The sequence below is a fragment of the Eurosta solidaginis genome, chromosome 1 (assembly GCF_040869045.1).
Source record: "Eurosta solidaginis isolate ZX-2024a chromosome 1, ASM4086904v1, whole genome shotgun sequence".
NCBI classification, from domain to species: Eukaryota; Metazoa; Arthropoda; class Insecta; order Diptera; family Tephritidae; genus Eurosta; species Eurosta solidaginis.
In genome coordinates, this window is record NC_090319.1 from 255240639 (window position 1) to 255262217 (window position 21579).

Below are 21579 nucleotides of genomic sequence, written 5' to 3' on the forward strand. Positions count from 1 at the left end.
GGCTCGTAAAACAAAAAACGTCCTTTATTTGATGCATATTGCCATTTCGTCAACACAAAAATATTGAAAATTGAATTATGCTAAGACTGTTTTGCCGTAAATCCCCACAAAATACCGTGAGTTTAAATAACAAAGGACCAAACCAACAGTTTTTTGGAACTGAGAGTTTTTACAGATTTTATTGGGATATTTATATATGTACACCCTAGCCAAAAGTTTGAAAGTATTACCAAAACAACAGTTATGCCGCTTTTAAACATCGATACATCTACTTATCGTTGCTGCGCTCAAAAAAACAGTTATGTGTTTTTCAGTAACTTTTCAGGAGATCAAAAAACATATTTCTGGTGTCCATTTGCAAAATTTTGCAAATGTCGTATTTTTGAAATATTTTATGGAAAGTATGTTATTGATATGTGAAAGAAAAAATCACGTTTTTTAACCCATTACGGCGTGATAAATATCTGCGCCGTTTTATAGCACATATGTAGCTGCTTTCAAACATGATTCAAACTTGCTTTTGGCCGCAGGGAAATGTATGCAATTTTTGCCGCATTTCCTCATAATTCTTACGGAGATGACCCCATAATCCCCTGGGAGGTGTGGCTTCATCAATCAGATGTCTGTTGGGATGCCCAGGTTTCTGGTACAATTGCGGTTGAATGTTCTTCAAAATATAGATCCTGATCGAACGTCACACCCAAGATTTTAGGGTGTAAGGCAGTCGGTAGCGTAATGCCGATGTCGGGATGAAATAGATTATATTGCACTGAGTGGTGAGTGATAAACGCGAGACCGCCTCCATTTCCGGTCTCGCGATCTTTTCTGTGGAGGATCTGCTCTGCAGACCTGCTGTATGTTTGGTCCCTTGGAACGCTGAAATGCGGATGTTATGCCGCTTCATGAAATCAACTATCTCCGTGATCTTCCCAGTTAACCCATTACAGTTTAACTGCAGAATTCTGAAGTGCAACGGGGCAGACTTCGTCACTCTGTGGGTAAGTGATAGGTGACTGCGTCTGAGTTGAGGGAGGCCAGGACGCAATTGCTGTTGTGGCCCTGGGATTGGACGTCCTTGGGTAAGCATTTGGGTACCCGGTGTAGTTGGGTTTGCGGCCTGGCAGCATGGCGCAATGAAACCCGTTGGGTTGCCGTCGCTGAGACGACAACATCTAGGAAAGTGGCACCGTCCAAGGCTGGAGCTGCATTGGCCAGATGTCGCAAACATATATATTTTATGCTGGCAAATGGTGCAAAAGGTGGTAGGGACTAAGAGTATGTTTTCCTGACCTACTCGAATGTTAGTGTCGGGCAGAGGGGGGGAGAAGAAAATGGGGCGGGGACTGATGTTCGGCATTGCTACCGAATCTACTACGGAGATTGTAGTTATGAGTAGGAGCGGTCGTATGAGCTGGTGGCTCCGTGGTGCGTGAGCAGCAGCGGGCACTTCTAGCTTGCTGAGCAGTGGAGCTGCTACATGGTAGTGGAGTGCGCTAAGGCGCAGACTACGGGACGCCCTTGGGCGAGAACGGCAAGGAGCCACAAAAGATTTATTAAAGTTATGAGGACGTCGGGTTTTGAGATCTAGCCCAGAACATCCTGTCCGATGCAACCATCCCTTGCACGTGACACACTGACAAACTGACACTCGGCAAACGCAGCAAAACCATTTCTCTGAAACGGGGTCAGGTACAGGTCCCGGATTGGGTTCGATACCCTCCCGGAGCAGGAGAATATGGCGAAGTCCCGCTGTGAGGATCTGCTGGGAGGATTACAATTTGTGGGAGGGACGCAACAAATTAAATGGGGTTACGCTGAAATCACAGCCCTTGGTCAGGTAAAACCTGCTGTCTTGGGAAGCGAGATGGTTTGTAATTATTTTTACATTGAAATCAAAGCATTTTCGCCAGCGTTTAAAAAAATGTTAAACAAGTAAGTACATAACCGTTTTTCAGATTACTTCTACTACTGTGAGCACATAGCTGTTTTCGATCACTTCTAAACCAAAAGAGATATAAAAAAACGGCATATGCAGAAATGTGGGCTCTATATAGTGATAATAAAATATGCAATAAAAAAATTTGGAAAAAAACACAACTGTTTTCGTTAGCGCAGCGACGATATGTATATAGTGAATGTAAAAATAAAATGTTTTTGTATCTGTAAAATTTTTAATTTGTGGGTTAGGTCCTTTTTGAATTGAGCTAACCAGAACACTAAGATACCTGCAACTTGCACTTAATAATACAAACATTTTTACGAACTTTAAAACTGCATGCCCAAAATGTTCCCAAATAATTAATTAAAACAAAAATTTGTTTTCGATGTTTTCTTTTTGAAAATTTTAAATGTTCTCCAGGAAAAGCATCATCAAAAATTCTAGAAATACGAATCATTTTTTCTATTTTCTAAGCAGGGTCGCCCCTCGGCAGTGGCTTCATAAACACTCCGAGTGTATTTCTGCCATGAAAAGCTTGTCAGTTTAAGTTCATAAGTCTAGCAGATGCCGACCGGAGTCAGCATTAAACAGAGAGGCGGCATAAATCTCCTAGGAGGTACACCGCAAAGTATTTATTTTTATTACACATCATTTTCGTACTATTCGTTAAAGCAAATATACACTTCAAATAAAAAAATTACCACCTTCGGTAAACTTTTTTAATGGACAACCTTTTCGATGCACTGATCAATGATTACATTAAACCTAAAGGAAATAAAGGTAATGTATATTGGAACGATTTTCCGTCATCCCTTGTCAAAATGCAAAAAATATAGTAGATTCTAACATGGCACATGAATTGGTCCAAATGAACCCTTCGGCTCCTGCATTGATTGCGATACCAAAAATCCACAATCCGGACACTCCAATGAGGCCCACCATTAATTTTAAATCAGCAAAAAAAAAAAATCAAAGTTGACAAGGGATGACGGAAAATAGTTCCAATATGCATCATTTATCCAGCGTGTCGGAAAATCTACAGAACAAAATGAGTGAAAGATATTCTTTTTATTAACCACTCCAAATGTACCTCTTGTTTTGCACTAAAAAAAAAACGCACTGCAGTTTTTTAACGCACGCACTTAAATTACATTTTTTGACCTAACCGAAATAAGTATGCATTGCGACAATGTAAAACATCATGATGAAATGAATATTCAGGCGTTCTCATCCCGTTGACGTTTTCCCTTATTCTGACAAGTTCGGCATGCATAATTTAGAGGGTTGTCTATCATACAGAACTGCCTTTGAGTTCTACTACGTTCGTATTAGATTTTACTATACGTTTAGAAATATTATAACTATATAAGACGTTACTAGAATTGTTTAGCCAAAAAGATTAACGTAATCTTGTATTCCCCAACAGAATATAGACAAAATTTTGCAGAAAACTAATTTATTTGAAGAATTTGCACGAAAAATTAAGCAATCCAAATTTATTATACACGTAAATACTGGCATTTAGAGCTGCCGAAAAAGTGAGGTTATGTTGTTGACATCACCTTTATTATTTCATCATTGTAAAACATGTATGCAAATGTCACGCAGAACAAAAAATGGAAATCGAGTTAGCTTTTTACGCAGTGAATTCAATTTCGGTTGTTCTCATACAATTTATTTTTATTTACATATTTATTTTATGTGCATGAGACATTTTTGACAGAGAGCTGCCGCAATGCCTTTTTATTAGGTTGGCCTGTATGTACTTATGGTACCTTTTCGAGTTATTTTTAAAGGGCCCTACGCAGCTCTTAGTAAACGCTAAGGAAATATTTTGATTTACATATTTCATTTGCATGGAAATAGGAGCAGCCAGGAAATTTGGACGTTTGACGATGCATTGTGATTCACGCACAATACACATAGAATATTGAATTTTAATTGATTTTAATAAATGTTTAATTTTGTTATTTGGCTTCATATATGTTTCTGGGTGAATTTGTCCCTAAAAACTTTTAGAAAATAGTAGCAGACATTTCTTAATTTTCTGCGTACTGCAAAAGAAAATTTTACAGACGAAATTGTTCTTGAGCATTTCTTTAGTGTCATTTTATACGGATTATTATTTTTTTAAGAACCGCATAGGGTTCTTAATGTTTTTTACATAGTTATTATGGTTTTACCTTTTTGGCAAGCTTTTAGGCATATTTAAGTCTTTGCGTACGTAATTGCTGAATTCATCGAAGCAATAAGGTATCCATGTACCGAATGTAAAATCTACCCGTTCTCCATGTCGCATTATATATACACGACGTCTATTAGACGGCGTTGTTGGCCCAAGACTTGCAACTTCTTGGGACCGCTCGGAGTCCATACTGAGTGTATCATCAGCACTCGGCGCTGCAACACCTATAGGCTCCACCATAATTTCCATATCATTCGACTTTATCGGCATATCCATTACTTGAAGTGAACTCAACTCGAAGCTGTTCGTATTTTGCAAGTTATTTTGTTGTGATAGTATAACTATTTGTTGGGATTGTGACAGGTGATCTTTATTGTGCGTTTTATTGTGATTGTTGACTTTTTGCATCAATGTTAAATCCAAACAGGGTTGTAAAGTTTCTCGCAAATATTTGTCCACACTACTTTCTGAATCCTCTTTGAACGACGAACAACCCCCAATGAGCTCCTGAGTTTGACCTACCAAGGATAAAAATATATTATAGAAACACGAACGTTCACATATGTATGTATGTATAATACAAATATACCAGCAGACTCGGCAGACATTATTCTGCACAAACTTTGATCTATATGTATAAGTTTGAAGGAGTGTTTACCTCTTACTCTCTCCTCCTTCTTCACCCATTTCCTTATCCTTTTGAGTACTCATCCCTCTGCCTTTTTCTTTCTCCATCTAATTTTTCCCTCACTTCATTTCCGCTCCATCTATCTCTATTTCTCTCTCTACGTCTTACTCTATCTCTTTATTCTTCCCTCTTTTCGCTAGTGCTTCTTATTCTTCTACATCCCTTACTCCCAGACCCAGTCCCAATCCCTGTCCTAATCCCAGTACAGTCCTAGTCCCAGTCCCTGCCTCCAGTCCCAGTCGGTCCATGGTCCATTTTACGGAAAAAAGTGTGGTTAATATCAACCTAGGCAAATGGCAAGGCTATATACAAAATTTCAGGCAAATCGAAGCACAAATGCTTACAGGTTTCTAAACATTTCTTTCGATAACCTTATTAAACTTAAAACGCTCACCACGCTACATAAATTAATATATATGAAGGAACCTGACTATCTGTATCGGAGGCTAAATTTTCTCCAGTCGTCTAGATCTGTTCTCCTTACCCACTTCAGACATCGTATGCTAATATCTGATCGCCAGTTCTTCATTAATTCCATACGTCTTTGGAACTCGCTCCCTTCTAGACTTAGGCTTATAAGCAATGCTCTGCTCTTCAATAAAGAATTAACAAGTTTCTATAATAACCTAGACAATTGAAATACTGATTCCTTCTAAGCAAATGTACTCCATCATTCCTTTATTTATCTATTTACTATTTATTAAATATATTATTTGTTGTAACCTTTTCTTAGCCATAGTCATTAGCTTTAAGTTTCAAGATTAGATTGTTCCTATTTTATGCCTTTTACCGACTAGCACTGTAAAATAATTTTTGTCAAATTGTTGTGCTGGGATGAATTGCCTAATAAATACAAATACAAATACAAATAGAGTTCGTTCGAATGGATCGGTGCCTGATCCACTTCTTAAAAATAAGTATCGTAAATACTAATCTAGGGAAAGGGCTAACTACACAAAGTTCAGGCAAATCGAACCGTGAATAGAATTTGATAGAAAAGATGACGCTCCGGCCAAGAAAGTGTTTCTATCGGAACCCGGCCCACTCCGTTGGAAGGACCAGGTGGAAAACAATTTAAACTCAATTGGTGTGACCAATTGGAAGAGAGGAGCGACTGGCGCGCCTTGTTGGACGGCCATAACCATTTAAACGGTTAAGCGCCAATTATATAAATAATAAAAGATTTGTGTTAAAAATCAGCCAAAAATTCTTCAATAAAATAAAAATTTACGAAAACCAGAATTTGACAACAGAAGAAAGACAGCACAAAGCGTGTCTCGTCATCCCCTCTTCTTCAAGTAACGAGTTTCAGCAACAAAAATGCTTGTTTGTAAACAGCGCCTTAGTGCATAAACATTGGCATATGGGTATTTCCAAACTGGCGTGACGTGACATTTGTATGACTAAATGTTAAAAAAAAAAAATGCATTAACATTTCGGAATTTTTTTTTTAAATAGTTGCATTGTAATAAAGCGAACTTTATTTTAGTAAACAAGTTACGGAAATTTATTAAAAATACTAAATTATATAAGGTAATAAATGGGCTGGCGTGACGTTACAAAAAACGGAAGTCCTCTTTGGCTTGAATTGTGAAAAGGCATAATTCTTCGAATTGGGTAGAACTATTCGCGTGAAACTTCTTGTCATGATGTTTAAATATTTAAGGTTAATATTCCAATTTCTTATATTAAAAAAATCTTTTCGGTTTTTTTTTTTTACCAGACAAAGTATCTGGCGTGACGTTACCTGGCGTTATGTCACTGAAATTAAATCCATTAAAATTTTCTTTGTTGATATACCAATTTTCCAATTTTAAAATTTTTTGTAGAAATTCCAAATTGAATGGATGTATGGAGATATTCAATTGGGGTTAGTGCTGTGATTTTGTTGTTTTGAAAAAATAAACCAAATAAATATGCACATAACATTTGACATTTAAAAATAAATTTTATTTAAAAATATGTATTTTTTTTATTTAAAAATATATTAAATAAGTAATAATAACATTTTAAAAGTTTATTTTATTATTATACAACACTTTTATGTGAAAACGCATTCTCGGCTGCTTTTATTTGCAAGTCTTCGCTGCTTGATAAATGATGAATTTTATGTAATGCAGAAATTCTCGGCAACTCATTCCACTTTTCTATTAGCAAAACAGAAAACTCTTCTATTTGCTGTGTGGGAATGTAAGTTAAGTTAACTCCAAAGATATGATTTCGAGCACATTGGTAAAAAGAAACTGTAGTATCCAAAATAATATTTTTCGTTTTTGTCTCCTGCCAAACTTTTCGTTGTATCGTTGCTCCTACCCCATCGAGCGCACATTTTCCATGAGAAGTTGGAAAATAGTTCTATTCTAAAACTTTGCAACCAAATTCAAAAACAAAATCTGGCAGGATTCGCGCAATAAACTTATTTTTAAACTGCCATCCGAAAAAATATAAATATTTTGAAATTTCCCATGTTTTTTTGTTTATGTCTACAAGTTTTGTTAAAAAACAGCACACATCGAATTTATTGTGAGCGAGTTTGTGACTGATTATAGCATACGATTTTACTTCACCAACCAACCAAGCAACGCAAGTGAAAATGGTAACTTGACGGTAGCTAAAATGTTTGCTTTGCACCTCATTTTGAAAAGTGAACCTATAATTCTCTGCAAAGTCAATTTGTAGAATTAAATCTTCCGGGCTAATGTTATTTTTTTTGCTTTCGAAATAGTTTTGTTGGGGCTAATGTTATTTTTTTTTGCTTTCGAAATAGTTTTGTTGGGAACGTTTAATAAAAAAGTGGTGTTTAAACAAAGGTAACTGTGCATATAGTTCGTACAAAAGATCAGATAAAGAACCTTCGGTGTATGTCAAAGCAATGCGGTCTTCAACTTTGCGCCAATGTTTCCATTTAACAGCTTCATCCATCAATGGCCAATATTTTAGGGGCACTAATGCATTTCTTACATCCTGAACGCAATTTTTGCATTTATCCATCATACATTTTTCGTTTTCAATGTTGCACTAAGCAGATTTGAGAAAATTTTCAAAGTTGGGCGAAAAAGATTTTATAACATCCGCACTGCTTTCCAAAATAAATGCAAAGTTGGCATGATGCTAACAAACACAGATATTATTTGGTATCTTACATGATAGTTGCACGTGTTTTGGTCGCAATTCGTAAAATGCAGACTTGCTAACGAAGTTAATATTTTTCTCCGATTTGTAGAGTTCATACGACTCAGCAACAAGAAGCAACATAAAACGCTTGGCCATCATTTCCCTATGGACAATAAATGTCTCCTTTCTACCAGCGGCCTGGACACTAATATCATCTCTTGAGTAAAAGTCTACGACAAACTGTTTTTTTTTTTCTTGTATTGCAGATTTAGAGTCGTCCTTCAATGATAATGTACCATATTTTTTATATAACAAGTCAACAATATAGCTTCTTTTCTTTGGGTCGACCGGCAAAACAATTTTGGCTTTTTTTAATGCCTTTCCTATTGTTTGCTTGCATTTATAGGGCTGATTGGCTTCTGGGTTATCTTCTATAGCACATTAATTTTGCTTTCTCAAGCGAAATGCTTGTTGTCTTTTACAATTTTGTTTTCTTATTGCATCATTTTTATGCTTGCTGGACTCCAACCTTTTTCTATACTTTGATGCACTCTCTTTTGCTTTTAAACGGCTTCTCTCCTGCGTTAGTGGGTCAGTTTTTAGTTTCTCCCTATAGCACTTTGAGTATTTTTTACCGTTACTCGAAGAATCCATCTCCATAAGACATGATTGAATTGGAATTCAGAATAAGGCAATGCTGCATGGGGCTACCTCTTGAGCCGAACTTAAAATGTTAATGGAGCGCTATGAGAATGGAAGCGGATTATATCACAACCATCAAATGTAGCAGTCAGGGGGCTGCAAACAATAGGAGCAGTGTTTTGCAACGAGAAATACCTGCCAACGAAGGTTGGAATTGAATTGGCCTGAGTGGCTAGGTATTATATTATGAAGATTTCATTAAGAAATGACACCCCTGTGTATAGCGTTCCGCGCAGACTATCATTTAAAGAAAAAAGTGAGATACAGGAAATAATTGATAGTTTATTGTCTCAGAGAATAATGAATTCCAACGAGTCTCCATATGCGTGGCCAATAGTTCTAGTTTGGAAAAGGAACGATAAGTTGCGTATGTGTGTAGACTGTCGAGAGTTAAATAAGATCACTATAAAGGATAGATTCCATTTACCTTTAATCGAGGCTGCTTAACCTATGTGTTGGGGAAAAACTACTTTAGTACCTTAGACTTTCGAATGGGTATCATCGAATTCCGATGCATGTGCACTCAATACCTTTAACTGCTTTCGTAACACCAATAGGGCAGCATGAATATAACTTTGTACCGTTTAAGCTCAATGCTCCTGCTGTTTTTCAAAGACTGGTAAATCAAGTACTGGAGTCGTTGATTAGTCGTGGAGAAGTGGTGGTTTATTTAGATGATATTTTAGTTGCTGAAGAGACTATCGAAGAGCATGTCGAAGTATTATTAGGGCGTGTGCTGAAGCTACTCGCTGAAGCCGGATTGAAATTAAATTTTGATAAATTTAAGTTCGTATATCAGGAGTTGGAATATTTAGGCTACAGAGTAAGTAATAAAGGAATACGACCCAGCCAGAGGCAGGTGGAAGCTATCAAAAGCTATAAATTACCACGCACTGCAAAGGAAATACAACGGCGTCTTGGCTTATTTTCATATTTTAGTAGATTTATACCAAAGATGTAAAGAGGTTTTCCAGACTTTAAAGAATCGACTGGTAGAGTTATATGTTTTACGTATTTTCGACCCGAATCGTGACACTGAGTTGTATACAGACGCCAGTGAGTATGGAAATAGGGCCGTCTTGCTGCAGAAGCGGACTGACCAAAAGTTTCACCCGTTAGCGTACTTTTCAAGAAGCACCACTGATGCTGAATCACGCTACTATAATTTTGAACTGGATACGGCGATAGTTAGGGCTTTTGTATGAATTAGATTCTATCTCCATGGAATTCCTTTTACTGTTGTAACAGATTGCGATTCATTAGTATTAGCGCTCAATAACACAAATAAACCCAAGGATTGCTCGGTGGTCCCAGCTTTGGTTGAGTTTGATTTTAAGATTAGGCATCCATCAGGAAAACATATGGCGCATGTGGACACTTTAAGCAGGTCAACATATGTAGCTAAAGTTGAAGTAGACATGAACCTCCAAACAACTCAAATCCATAATAGAAGAGTAGAAAACGTTTGGAAGAGGCTGAGGTGAAGGGATTCGAAATGGAAATGGACTGGTGTTCTATGTGGAAAAAGGCAAGCGGCAGCTCTTCGTATCTAGATATATGGAGAACAATGTAATTCGACTAGTACACGAGACCTATGAACACTTAGCGGTAGATAAATGCTTCGCTCCTGGCATGAGAAGAAAAATCAAAACATTCCTTGCAAACTGTTTGAAGTGCATCTTTTACTCAGGACAATATAGGAGCAATGAGAGGTGTCTCTATGGTATTCAGAAGAAACCTGAATCATGGGATACCTTCTATATTGATCACTCAGATCCCTTATAACAGTGTTATTGACCCCAGCAGGCTTCGACGTTGGATACAGTACAGTCCATGTGGTGAGAGTACGAGAGAGGAGGGCAACAGCTCTATAAGTAAGATAACGAATTTACTAATTTGCAATGTAATGAAAGCGAATGTATTGACTATGAGTATTTGGAGGAGAACAAGGATTTCTGCCCGAGTCAATTGCGATCTTATTTAATAATGCGATCAATTGATTATCAGATTACGGCCGAGTATAATAAATTTAATACGATGTCGAGCGAAAGACACCCCTAATCTGGATAAAACTATTGTTCTCTTTCAATTATTAGATGTTCCAATTGTAAGGTAATTGTTTGCACGTTGAGTTATTTGAGTTGAGAATAAACTTACGCCCCGGGAAAGATATATATTCTATATATTTTTTGCTTTGTTCTATATTATAGATTATTAATATGTAATATTATTAATTACATACATTTTTTTTGGTAAGTTTAAAATAAGCCAGAACCATGGTGGAATCACTAGGTGAAGTAAATAAAACAAGTAAGGAAGGCTAAGTTCGGGTGTAACCGAACATTAAATACTCAGCTGAGAGCTTAGCTGCGTTGGTTTCGTAGAGTTTCGTAGATGGTTTATAAGTAGTTTTTAATTCCATATCTTATACGTTTTGGAAATATCGACCAAATTGTAGACCAAGGGTGACGTTTTTTGGAACGATTTTCCTTCACCCTTTGTCAAATAAGGGAGAATCACCATGTAGGAAAATGAGCCTAGTAGGGTAACCCTGGAATGTGTTTGTATGACATGGGCATCAAATGAAAGGTATTAAAGAGTATTTTAAAAGGGAGTGGGCCTTAGTTCTATAGGTGGACGCCTTTTCGAAATATCGCCATAAAGGTGGACCAGGGATGACTCTATAATGTGTTTGTACGATATGGGTATCAAATTAGAGGTATTAAAAGGGTGCGGCCCTTAGTTGTATATGTGAAGGCGTTTTCGAGATATCGACTAAAATGTGGACCAGGGTGACCCTAATTTATTTATATGTGTAATTTATGTATGTAATACCACGAACAGTATTCCTGCCATGATTTCAAGGGCTTTTGATTTCGCCCTGCATAACTTTTTCATTTTCTTGTACTTAATATGGTAGGTGTAACACCCATTTTACAAAGTTCTTTCTAAATTTATATTTTGCGTCAAAAAATCAATCCAATCAAAATGTGTCATCCCTTTTTTCGTATTTGGTATAGAATTATGGCATTTTTTGATTTTTCGATATCGAAAAAGTGGGCGTGGTCATAGTCGGATTTCGCCAAGATAAAGATTTATTACCATGATAAAGTGAGTTCAGATAAGTACGTGAAGTAAGTTTAGTAAAGATATATCGATTTTTGCTCAAGTTATCGTGTTAACGGCCGAGCGGAAGGACAGACGGTCGACTGTGCATAAAAACTGGGTGTGGCTTCAACCGATTTTGCCAATTTTCTCAGAAAACAGTTACCGTCATAGAAGCTATGCCCTTTCCAAATTTCACAAGGATTGGTAAATTTTTGTTCGACTTAAAAGTATTCTAGCCAAATTAAATGAAAAGAGCGGAGCCACGCCCATTTTGACATTTTCTTTTATTTTTGTATTTTGTTGCACCATATCAGTACTGCAGTTAAATCTTTACATAATTTACTCATAAACTGTAAAGATATTAAATTTTTTGTTAAAATTTGACTTTAAACATTTTTTTTTAAAGTGAGCGTGGTCGTCATCCGATTTTGCTAATTGTTATTTAGAACACATATAAAAATAGGAGTAACATTCCTGCCAAATTTCATCAATATATCTTCAACGAATGCCAAATTACAGCTAGCAAAACTTGTAAATTACCTTCTTTTAAAAGTGGGCGGTGCCACGCCCAGTGTACAAAATTTTACTAATTTTCTATTCTGCGTTATAAGGTTAACCCACCTACCAAGTTACATCGCTTTATCCGTCTTTGGCAATGAATTATAGCACTTTTTCGATTTTTCGAAATTTTCGATATCGAAAAAGTGGGCGCGGTTATAGTCCGATCTCGTTCATTTTATATAGCGATCTGAGATGAGTGCCCAGGAACTTACATACCAAATTTCATTAAGATACCTCAAAATTTACTCAAGTTATCGTTACGGACAGACGGACGGACGGACGGACATGGCTAAATGAATTTCTTTTTTCGCCCAGAGCATTTTGATATGTAGAAGTTTATATCTATCTCGATTAGTTTATCCAGTTACGAGGTACCGTTATGCCGTTAGGGATGTATTTTCAACGGTCAGAAAATGGTAAAACTTTTTACCCGCTTTGAAAAAATAGGAGTAGGAAAATAAATACCTTGCTATTAAAGCTATTACAGAATGCGTTTTTTTGCTTATCAGTGCCACCTAACACCAATGCAAAAGGGGATACACAGGACCTGTACTAGTTTACATTACAATTAGGATGGAATAAAAATAAAAAAATCAATTTGGCCACTTAAGCTGTAATGAGTAGTAAAATTCAACTGATGCATCCAAAGTAAACTGACCTCAACTTCAACTGCAGTTGAAGCTTTCACTGAAAAATCGGGCATAGAAGGGAGAGGTGTTAATACATTATTTAGTTGAACTTTACAGACTTTGAGGCAGAACTAAAAATGCAAAAAGCAACACCTTTTCGGGCACAAAATTGGTGAACAATTTTCAGATAGCCGAATGACAGGTTAGGTTAGGTTGAACTGGCCGGTCCATAAGGACCTCACATAGACTGAATGAGTCCGTAGTGTTACCCGAAGTTTGTTTTAACGACCAAACTAAAAAACCCTATCAAAAACCAGGACCTATGTTATAAAATAACTCCGTCCTTTTGGCAAATACTAGAATCTTCCTAGGACTTAAGCAACTTGCTGCTTCTAGATCTGTCAGCTGTATCACTCCTAATAGCTGGAGTCTTAACCTGGTAAGCGCAGGGAACGACCACAGAACGTGCTCGATCGTTTCCTCCTCCAACCCGCACTTCCTACATCTGGTATCATTGACCAAGCCTAATTTAAAGGCATATGACGCCAGAAGGCAGTGTACAGTCAGAATACCCGTCATGAGTCTACAATCCTCTCTTTTTAATGATAGAAGCAACTTTGTTAGTCTAAGGTTGTAAGACCTACACATAATTCAGCTCCGCGCTTGAACCCATGACTTTCCTGCTTGGTCGATCATGTGCACCTCTCGCCTTCGCTTAATCTCGCCCAGTCTAATTGGGACGTCTGCGAAGCAAGCTTCAAGGGATGCGCCTTTTTTAGCTAGTTCATCCGCTTTTCCATTCCCATCTATTCCCATATGCCCTGGGACCCAAAATAGATGGACTGCTTACACTCTAACACGCATTTAGATGCTGTGCTATGCAAGATTATTGCCTTAATTGCTGCATGGCTGTCAATATAAAAGTTAACCCGGTTGCAGCTTAAGCTATTCTCTTCCAGGGTTTCTACTGCTTTGGTTGCGGTAGGATCTGTTTCCGGATCAGCACAGTATACCACAGACTCTACTCCTTCTACTACTTTGGGACCATCTGTGTACACATGTCTCGCCTCGTCCGCCATTTGAGCACCCTTGTACCAACCGTCCACCTCTATTGTGGCCTTAAGATCTCCATCGAAGCGCAGATAGGGAATCAGGTAGTCTGTTCGTCTTGTGATTGATGACGCTATACTACTATGGCTGTATGGTCGGCGCTCAAGCTGTCCCGAGGCACAGAGTGTGGTTGCAGTTGTTAATGCTATGTTCTTTGCTACCAGGTCTACAGGTGGAATGTGCAGAATGACATACAGCGCAGCCGTGGTTGTTTTCAGGGCTCCCGTAATGCTAAGCATTGATAGTGCATATCCCCTCTAATTTTTTGAGGTGGGTTGTTTTTTGTGTGGCTTTCCACCAAACAAGAGCTCCATAATATAGAATAGAGCTTACAATCGCAGCAAAACCCCAATGAGAAAGGGAGGGCGATAAGCCCCACGTACACCCCAGCATTCTTTTACATGCATAAAGTGCCGTTGAAGCCTTCTTTACCCTCTCCTCCACGTTGAGCTTCCTTGACAGCTTACTGTCTACGATGATTCCCAGATATTTTGTGCAAAGGTTTCTCCTGTAGGGTCACCCCTCCTAACTTAGGCCAATTTGGGACCTTGTACCTCTTTGTAAACAAGACCATGTCCGTCTTCTCCGCGTTGACTTTCAACCCGACATTAGATGTACAGGTATGAATGTCCCGAAGCGCACGATCCATCAAAGAGCTGATCGTTGGAAGATACTTTCCACTTATGACGATTGCAAAGTCATCTGCGTAAGCCGTAAGTTTTACGGGTCCCTCATCGAATCGCCTGAGCAGTTGGTTGATGACCAGCGTCCACAGTAGAGGTGATAGCACCCCTCCCGGTGGCGTGCCCCTGTCCACTGATATCGTGGCCTCGTACAGTCTCCACTGTGATGTAATCTTCCTGCAATTTAACATGCAGCCCATCCATCTCGTTAAGGCTGGATGTACTTTAATGTAATTAAGACCATGCATAATCGCCCATTTAGAAACATTATTGAAAGCCCCGGGAATGTCTAAGAAGACTCCTAGCGCATATTCCTTATATTCCAGGGCGTTCTCTATGCTTATTACCACTCTATGCAATGCGGTGTCTACCGACTTGCCTTTGGTGTACGCATGTAGTGTTGTGGAGAGCAGCTTTTCATCCACGTTGGACTTTATGTACACATCTATCAGCCTCTCAAAGGTTTTGAGCAGAAATGATTTTAAGCTAATGGGTCTATAGTCTTTGGGATACATGTGTCCGATCTTCCCCGCCATTGGTAGGAAAGCTACTAGAAATCTTTTTATCCCTTGTGTCATCGGGTTCTAAATATATTCCAAGTTTCAAACCTGTAGTTCCACGTGAAGTAAAAATGGATTGCAAGGTTTTTCAATTTTCTACTGAAACTTGGGGACAAACATGAAATGGGCCTATTATAAAACAAGTAAACATACATTTACTGTGCATAAATCAAATACCAATTTTAATTAGACTGTACCACCAAAGAGGATAAATATAATAAGAGACGCCACTCGTTACTTGTAGCCATTTGCTCGATGTTTTCTTCGAGCTAGTGTTTTTTTGGTGAGATGTGCATAAAATGTCTTCTATACATTTTCGGGTGGTATTTGTGTTTATTTTTCCGACTGTATTTAATTAATGCTCTTTCCAAAAATCACAGTTGGCCACACGACATGGATTAATGCGAGACAATTAAAAATGTCCATCTTAGAAAACATTAGGCATCAATTTTTTTGATTTCCAGCGAGTTACTCGCCACTCGTAGCAGACTGGTGGCTCTCATTATATTTATCCTCTTTGGTACCACATCAAAAATGCAGATTTTTATAGGAAAAGTATTTTTATTACAGTCCATAGGACAGGACTGCATTTATAGTTTTTCTCAATAACCTTGTTTTTTTAGTTATACTAACTAATGTATTAGAACCGATGTACTCTTAAAATTTCAAATAACTAAATACTATAACTTTGACGTTTTTTATGGAATTATTTCCACCTTTAAATAAAATAATTTAAAAAAAAAATGTTTAGTTAAACGGTTTTATTGAAAACAATACTTACATGAAGTAATAATATTACTAAAAGCTAGAAAATAATTAGGTAGGTCCTAGGTACTACTAGTCTAAGAGCTGGTAAGCATTTTTGAGCAGGTATTTGAGGCACAATGAAAATTATGTACAACGTTTTTTTAATGGTATCTAAATATCTAAGAAAAAAATTTATTTTTGTGTGCTAAAAATGTTTTTGAGGCACTTCGAAAATTAAATATGTTAAAATTTAATATTTGAAAAATATAAAAAGAAATAAGCCAGATTATTAGGTCGGGTCTAAAACTTTGCCAGGTCATTGTAAAATATTTTCTTTAATTGAAAAAAAAATGTTTTTAAGGCACTTTGAAAATCAGATATGTTAAAATTTAGTACTTGAAAATTATAAAAATAAATAAGCCACATTATTAGGTTGGGTCTAAAACTTTGCCAGGTCAGTGCAAACAATTTTTTTTAAATTGAAACAAGTATGGACGAGACTGTCCTCGGCTGTGCTGAAAACTTCATACCTTTAATGAATGGGGCTGAACAATTATATTATCCCATTCGTAATATCCAAATAATCGGGTGTATGAGATAAGAAATAAATAGTGAACAGATGTACATACTTCAGCGATTTTTAAGATAAATATAAAATAAAACAAGTAAGGAAGGTTAAGTTTGGGTGTAACCGAACATTACATACTCAGTTGAGAGCTATGGTGGCAACATAAGGGAAAATAACCATGTAGGAAAATGAACCGAGGGTAACCCTGGATTGTGTTTGTATGACATGTGTATCAAATGAAAGGTATTAAAGAGTATTTTAAGAGGGAGTGGGCCATAGTTCTATAGGTGGACGCCATTTAGGGATATCGCCATAAAGATGGATCAGGGTTGACTCTAGAATTTGTTTGTACGATATGGGTATCAAATGAAAGATGTTAATGAGTATTTTAAAAGGGAGCGATCCTTATTTCCATAGGTGGACGCCGTTTCGAGATATCGCCATAAAGGTGGACCAGGGGTGACCCTAGAATTTGTTTGTACGATATGGGTATCAAATTAAAGGTATTAATGAGGGTTTTAAAAGGGAGTGGTGGTAGTTCTATAGGTGGTCGCCTTTTCGAGATATCGCCATAAAGGTGGACCAGGGGTGACTCTAGAATGCGTTTGTAAAATATGGGTATCAAACGAAAGGTGTTAATGAGTATTTTAAAAGGGCGTAGGGCTTAGTACTATAGGTGGACGCCTTTTCGAGATATCGCCATAAAGGTGGACCAGGGGTGACTCTAGAATGTGTTTGTACGATATGGGTATCAAATTAAAGGTATTAATGATGGTTTTAAAAGGGAGTGGTGGTAGTTGTATAGGTGGCCTTTTCGAGATATCGGCATAAAGGTGGACCAGCGGTGACTCTAGAATGCGTTTGTACAATATGGGTATCAAACGAAAGGTATTAATGAGTATTTTAAAAGGGAGTGGACCATAGTTCTATAGGTGGTCGTCTTTTCGAAATATCGCCATAAAGGTGGACCAGGGGTGACTCTAGAATATGTTTGTACGATATGGGTATCAAATGAAAGGTGTTAATGAGTAAAGGTGGACCAGAGGTGACTCTAGAATGTGTTTGTACGATATGGGTATCAAATTAAAGGTATTAATGAGGCTTTTAAAAGGGAGTGGTGGTAGTTGCATATGTGAAGGCGTTTTCCAGATATCGACCAAAATGTGGACCAGGGTGACCCAGAACATCATCTGTTGGATACCGCTAATTTATTTATATATATAATACCACGAACAGTATTCCTGCCAAGATTTCAAGGGTTTTTTATTTCCCCCTGCAGAACTTTTTCATTTCATTCTACTTAATATGGTAGGTGTCACACCCATTTTACAAAGTTTTTTTCTAAAGTTATATTTTGCGTTAATAAACCAATCCAATTAACATGTTTCATCCCTTTTTTCGTATTTGGTATAGAATTATGGGATTTTTTCGTTTTTCGTAATTTTCGATATCGAAAAAGTGGGAGTGGTCATAGTCCGATTTCGGCCATTTTTTATACCAATACAAAGTGAGTTCAGATAAGTACGTGAACTGAGTTTAGTAAAGATATATCGATTTTTGCTCAAGTTATCGTGTTAACGGCCGAGCGGAAGGACAGACGGTCGACTGTGTATAAAAACTGGGCGTGGCTTCAACCGATTTCACCCTTTTTCACAGAAATAAGTTATCGTCCCAGAATCTAAGCCCGTATCAAATTTCACAAGGATTGGTAAATTTTTGTTCGACTTAAGGCATTAAAAGTATCCTAGACAAATTAAATGAAAAAGGGCGGAGCCACGCCCATTTTGAAATTTTCTTTTATTTTTGCATTTTGTTTCACCATATCATTACTGGAGTTGAATGTTGACATAATTTACTTATATACTGTAAAGATATAACATTTTTTGTTAAAATTTGACTTTCATCATGATATCTTCAACGACTGCCAAATTACAGCTTGTAAAACTTTTAAATTACCTTCTTTTAAAAGTGGGCGGTGCCACGCCCATTGACCAAAATTTTACTAATTTTCTATTCTGCGTCATAAGTTCAACTCACTTACCAAGTTTCATCGCTTTATTCGTCTTTGGTAATGAATTATCGCACTTTTTCGATTTTTCGAAATTTTCGATATCAAAAAAGTGGGCGTGATTATAGTCCGATATTGTTAATTTTAAATAGCGATCTGAGATGAGTGCTCAGGAACCTACATACCAAATTTCATCAAGATACCTCAAAATTTACTCAAGTTATCGTGTTAATGGACGGACGGACATGGCTCAATCAAATTTTTTTTCGATCCTGATGATTTTGATATATGGAAGTCTATATCTATCTCGATTCCTTTATACCTGTACAACCAACCGTTATCCAATTAAAGTTAATATACTCTGTGAGCTCTGCTCAACTGAGTATAAAAATAGGTAGGTAGTTTGTGTGAGGATGCAAAGTTTCACGTTTTTTGTGGTCTGCATGTAAAAGCTATGACCACGAATCACTTATTTCAACAATATGTGAGGTAAGCGTAAGTTTTTGATAAAATTTAATGCTTCTAGACGTAAAAAAGGGTCAAAAATGACAGTTTATATGGGGTATATAATATATATACTACCGATCTCTATGATTTTCTAGACAAAAATATGTGCTATATACGTAAGCATTTGGTGATATTTGAGGTTCTAGCTGTTAAAAAGGGGCAGAAATTGAGAAAAGTTTCTTATCTGTACAATCTGTTGTATGAGATGTCGTATACTATATATACCACCGATTTCTAAGATTTTTTCAGACAACAATATATGCTATATACGTAAGCATATGGTGAAGTTTAAAGCTTCAATCTGATAAATTGAGGAAGATATGACAAAAAACTTCTTTTTCTGAAAAGTCGGTTGTATGGAGGATATATGCTATAGTGGTCCGATCCGGCCGGTTCCGACAGATGTCTAATCGGACACCTAAATACACCCGCTCACCAAATTTCATCAAGATATCTCAAAAATTGAGGGACTTGTTTGCATACAAACAGACAGACGGACAGACGGACATGGCTAAATCAACTCAGCTCTTCATCCTGATTATTTCGGTATACTTAATAGTACTTCTATCTATTTTCCTTTAAGACTTACCATTGTGGAATTCGTGACGAAATTAAATTACCACTTCATTATCATGAAAGGTATGAAGTTTTCGGCACAGCCGAAGACAGTCCAGTCCATACGTGTTTCAATTAAAAAAAATTATTTTGTACTGACCTAGTAAAGTTTTAGACCCAACCTAATAATCTGGCTTAATTCTTTTTATAATTTTTTAAAGTCCATCGTGGCCCAAAGGCCATCGTGGTGTGATGGTAGTGTGCTCCGCCTACCACACCGTATGCCTTGGGTTCGCACCCCGGGCAAAGTAACATCAAAATTTTAGAAATAAGGTTTTTTAATTAGAAGAAAATTTTTCTAAGCGGGGTCGCCCCTCGGCAGTGTTTGGCAAGCGCTCCGGTGTATTTCTGACATGAGAAGCTCTCAGTGAAAACTCATCTGCCTTGCAGATGCCGTTCGGAGTCGGCATAAAACATGTAGGTCCCGTCCGGCCAATTTGTAGGGAAAATCAAGAGGAGCACGACGCAAATTGGAAGAGAAGCTCGGCCTTAGATCTCTTCGGAGGTTATCGCGCCTTACATTTATTTTTTATTTTATTTAATTTTCAAAGTGCCTCAAAAAATGTTTTCAATAAAAAAAATATTTTGCAATGACCTGGCAAAGTTTTAGACCCAACCTAATAATCTTGCTTATTTCTTTTTATATTTTTCAAATATTAAATTTTAAAATATTTAATTTTCAAAGTGCCTCAAAAACATTTTTAGCATACAAAAATAAATTTTTTTGTTAAATTCAAGGGCAGTCTCAGCCCCGCCACTCCTTAGCCAGTTCTGCATTTCTATACTTAGATACCATTAAAAAAAGCGTTGTACATAATTTTAATTGTGCCTTAAATACCTGCTTAAAAACTGCTTACCAGCTCTCTTACTATACTCATCACACTCCTCATCAATCTACGGCGTTGATCAGACAATTAAATAAAATGTATTGTATGTATTATGTGTTCCAAATATGAGCCAAATCGGACCACAAATACGATTTTTTGAAATATTTCGATCCATGCGCCACCTATCGGAGTTTTTTTCTTATTATTGCATTGTCATCGGGTTCTGAACTATATTCCAAGTTCCAAGCTTGTAACTTATCGGGAAGTTACTTAAATTTCAATTACAAAATTCGTGCCAGCCAGCCAACCAACCAGCCTGTCAAGCTAAAGAAAACCTTTTAAAAAAAGGAATATGGCCAAGTTTTGGCCTTTTCATTAAAAAAATGCAACATTTTACAAAAAGAATCTAAAAATACATAGTTTGTTCAAGATCGGGTGTTTCGTTTTTAAGATGTAAATCAAATCCAACTATGTATATCTTCTCAGGTATGATTATTTTGAACTAGAAACGCTATTGAGATCGTCATTATAACCATATTTACTCTAATTACTGCTACTACTTTCAAATTGTTTACGCTAATAACTTGAATAACTTTAACATATCGTTTAAAATTTAATTTATATTATTACTTATGTACACCCCACACGTATAAAATATATATATATATTCATAAGAAATGGCATTTAGTACTACACTGAAAGAAATGTGCTAGTAAAATCAACAAATCAGTTCTGTTGTTCTTGGCTTAACGGAGATTCGGTGAAATTGATCGAATTATGGTTAATTCGACCGAGTTCTTGTCAAGCGAACAAATTAGTTTAGTCATTTCAACAGAAGAGAAATTGTCGCTCTTAAGTTAAAGAAATTCTGTAAAATTGACCGATTCCTAATCAATCTAACTGATTTTTCTGTTAACACAACTGATCTCACTGGTCATTTCAACAGCGATCAACAGTCAATACATGAGCAAATTTTACGCTCACTGCGCTCTCTACTTTGTACTTATGACGATGGTGCCACTTGTTAA

The 21579-nt window shown here is 37.0% G+C and overlaps 1 protein-coding gene across 3 annotated transcripts in view; it reads right to left on the reverse strand.

Annotated features, from left to right (window-relative positions):
- Positions 1-21579, reverse strand: part of Epp (Ecdysteroid phosphate phosphatase) — a 162950-nt gene that overhangs the window by 24176 nt on the left and 117195 nt on the right. For all 3 annotated transcript variants that reach the window (XM_067760418.1, XM_067760417.1, XM_067760416.1), the window contains one exon: positions 4123-4642. In XM_067760418.1, the coding sequence (XP_067616519.1) occupies positions 4123-4642 (520 nt within the window). The remainder of the gene's footprint in view (positions 1-4122; positions 4643-21579) is intronic.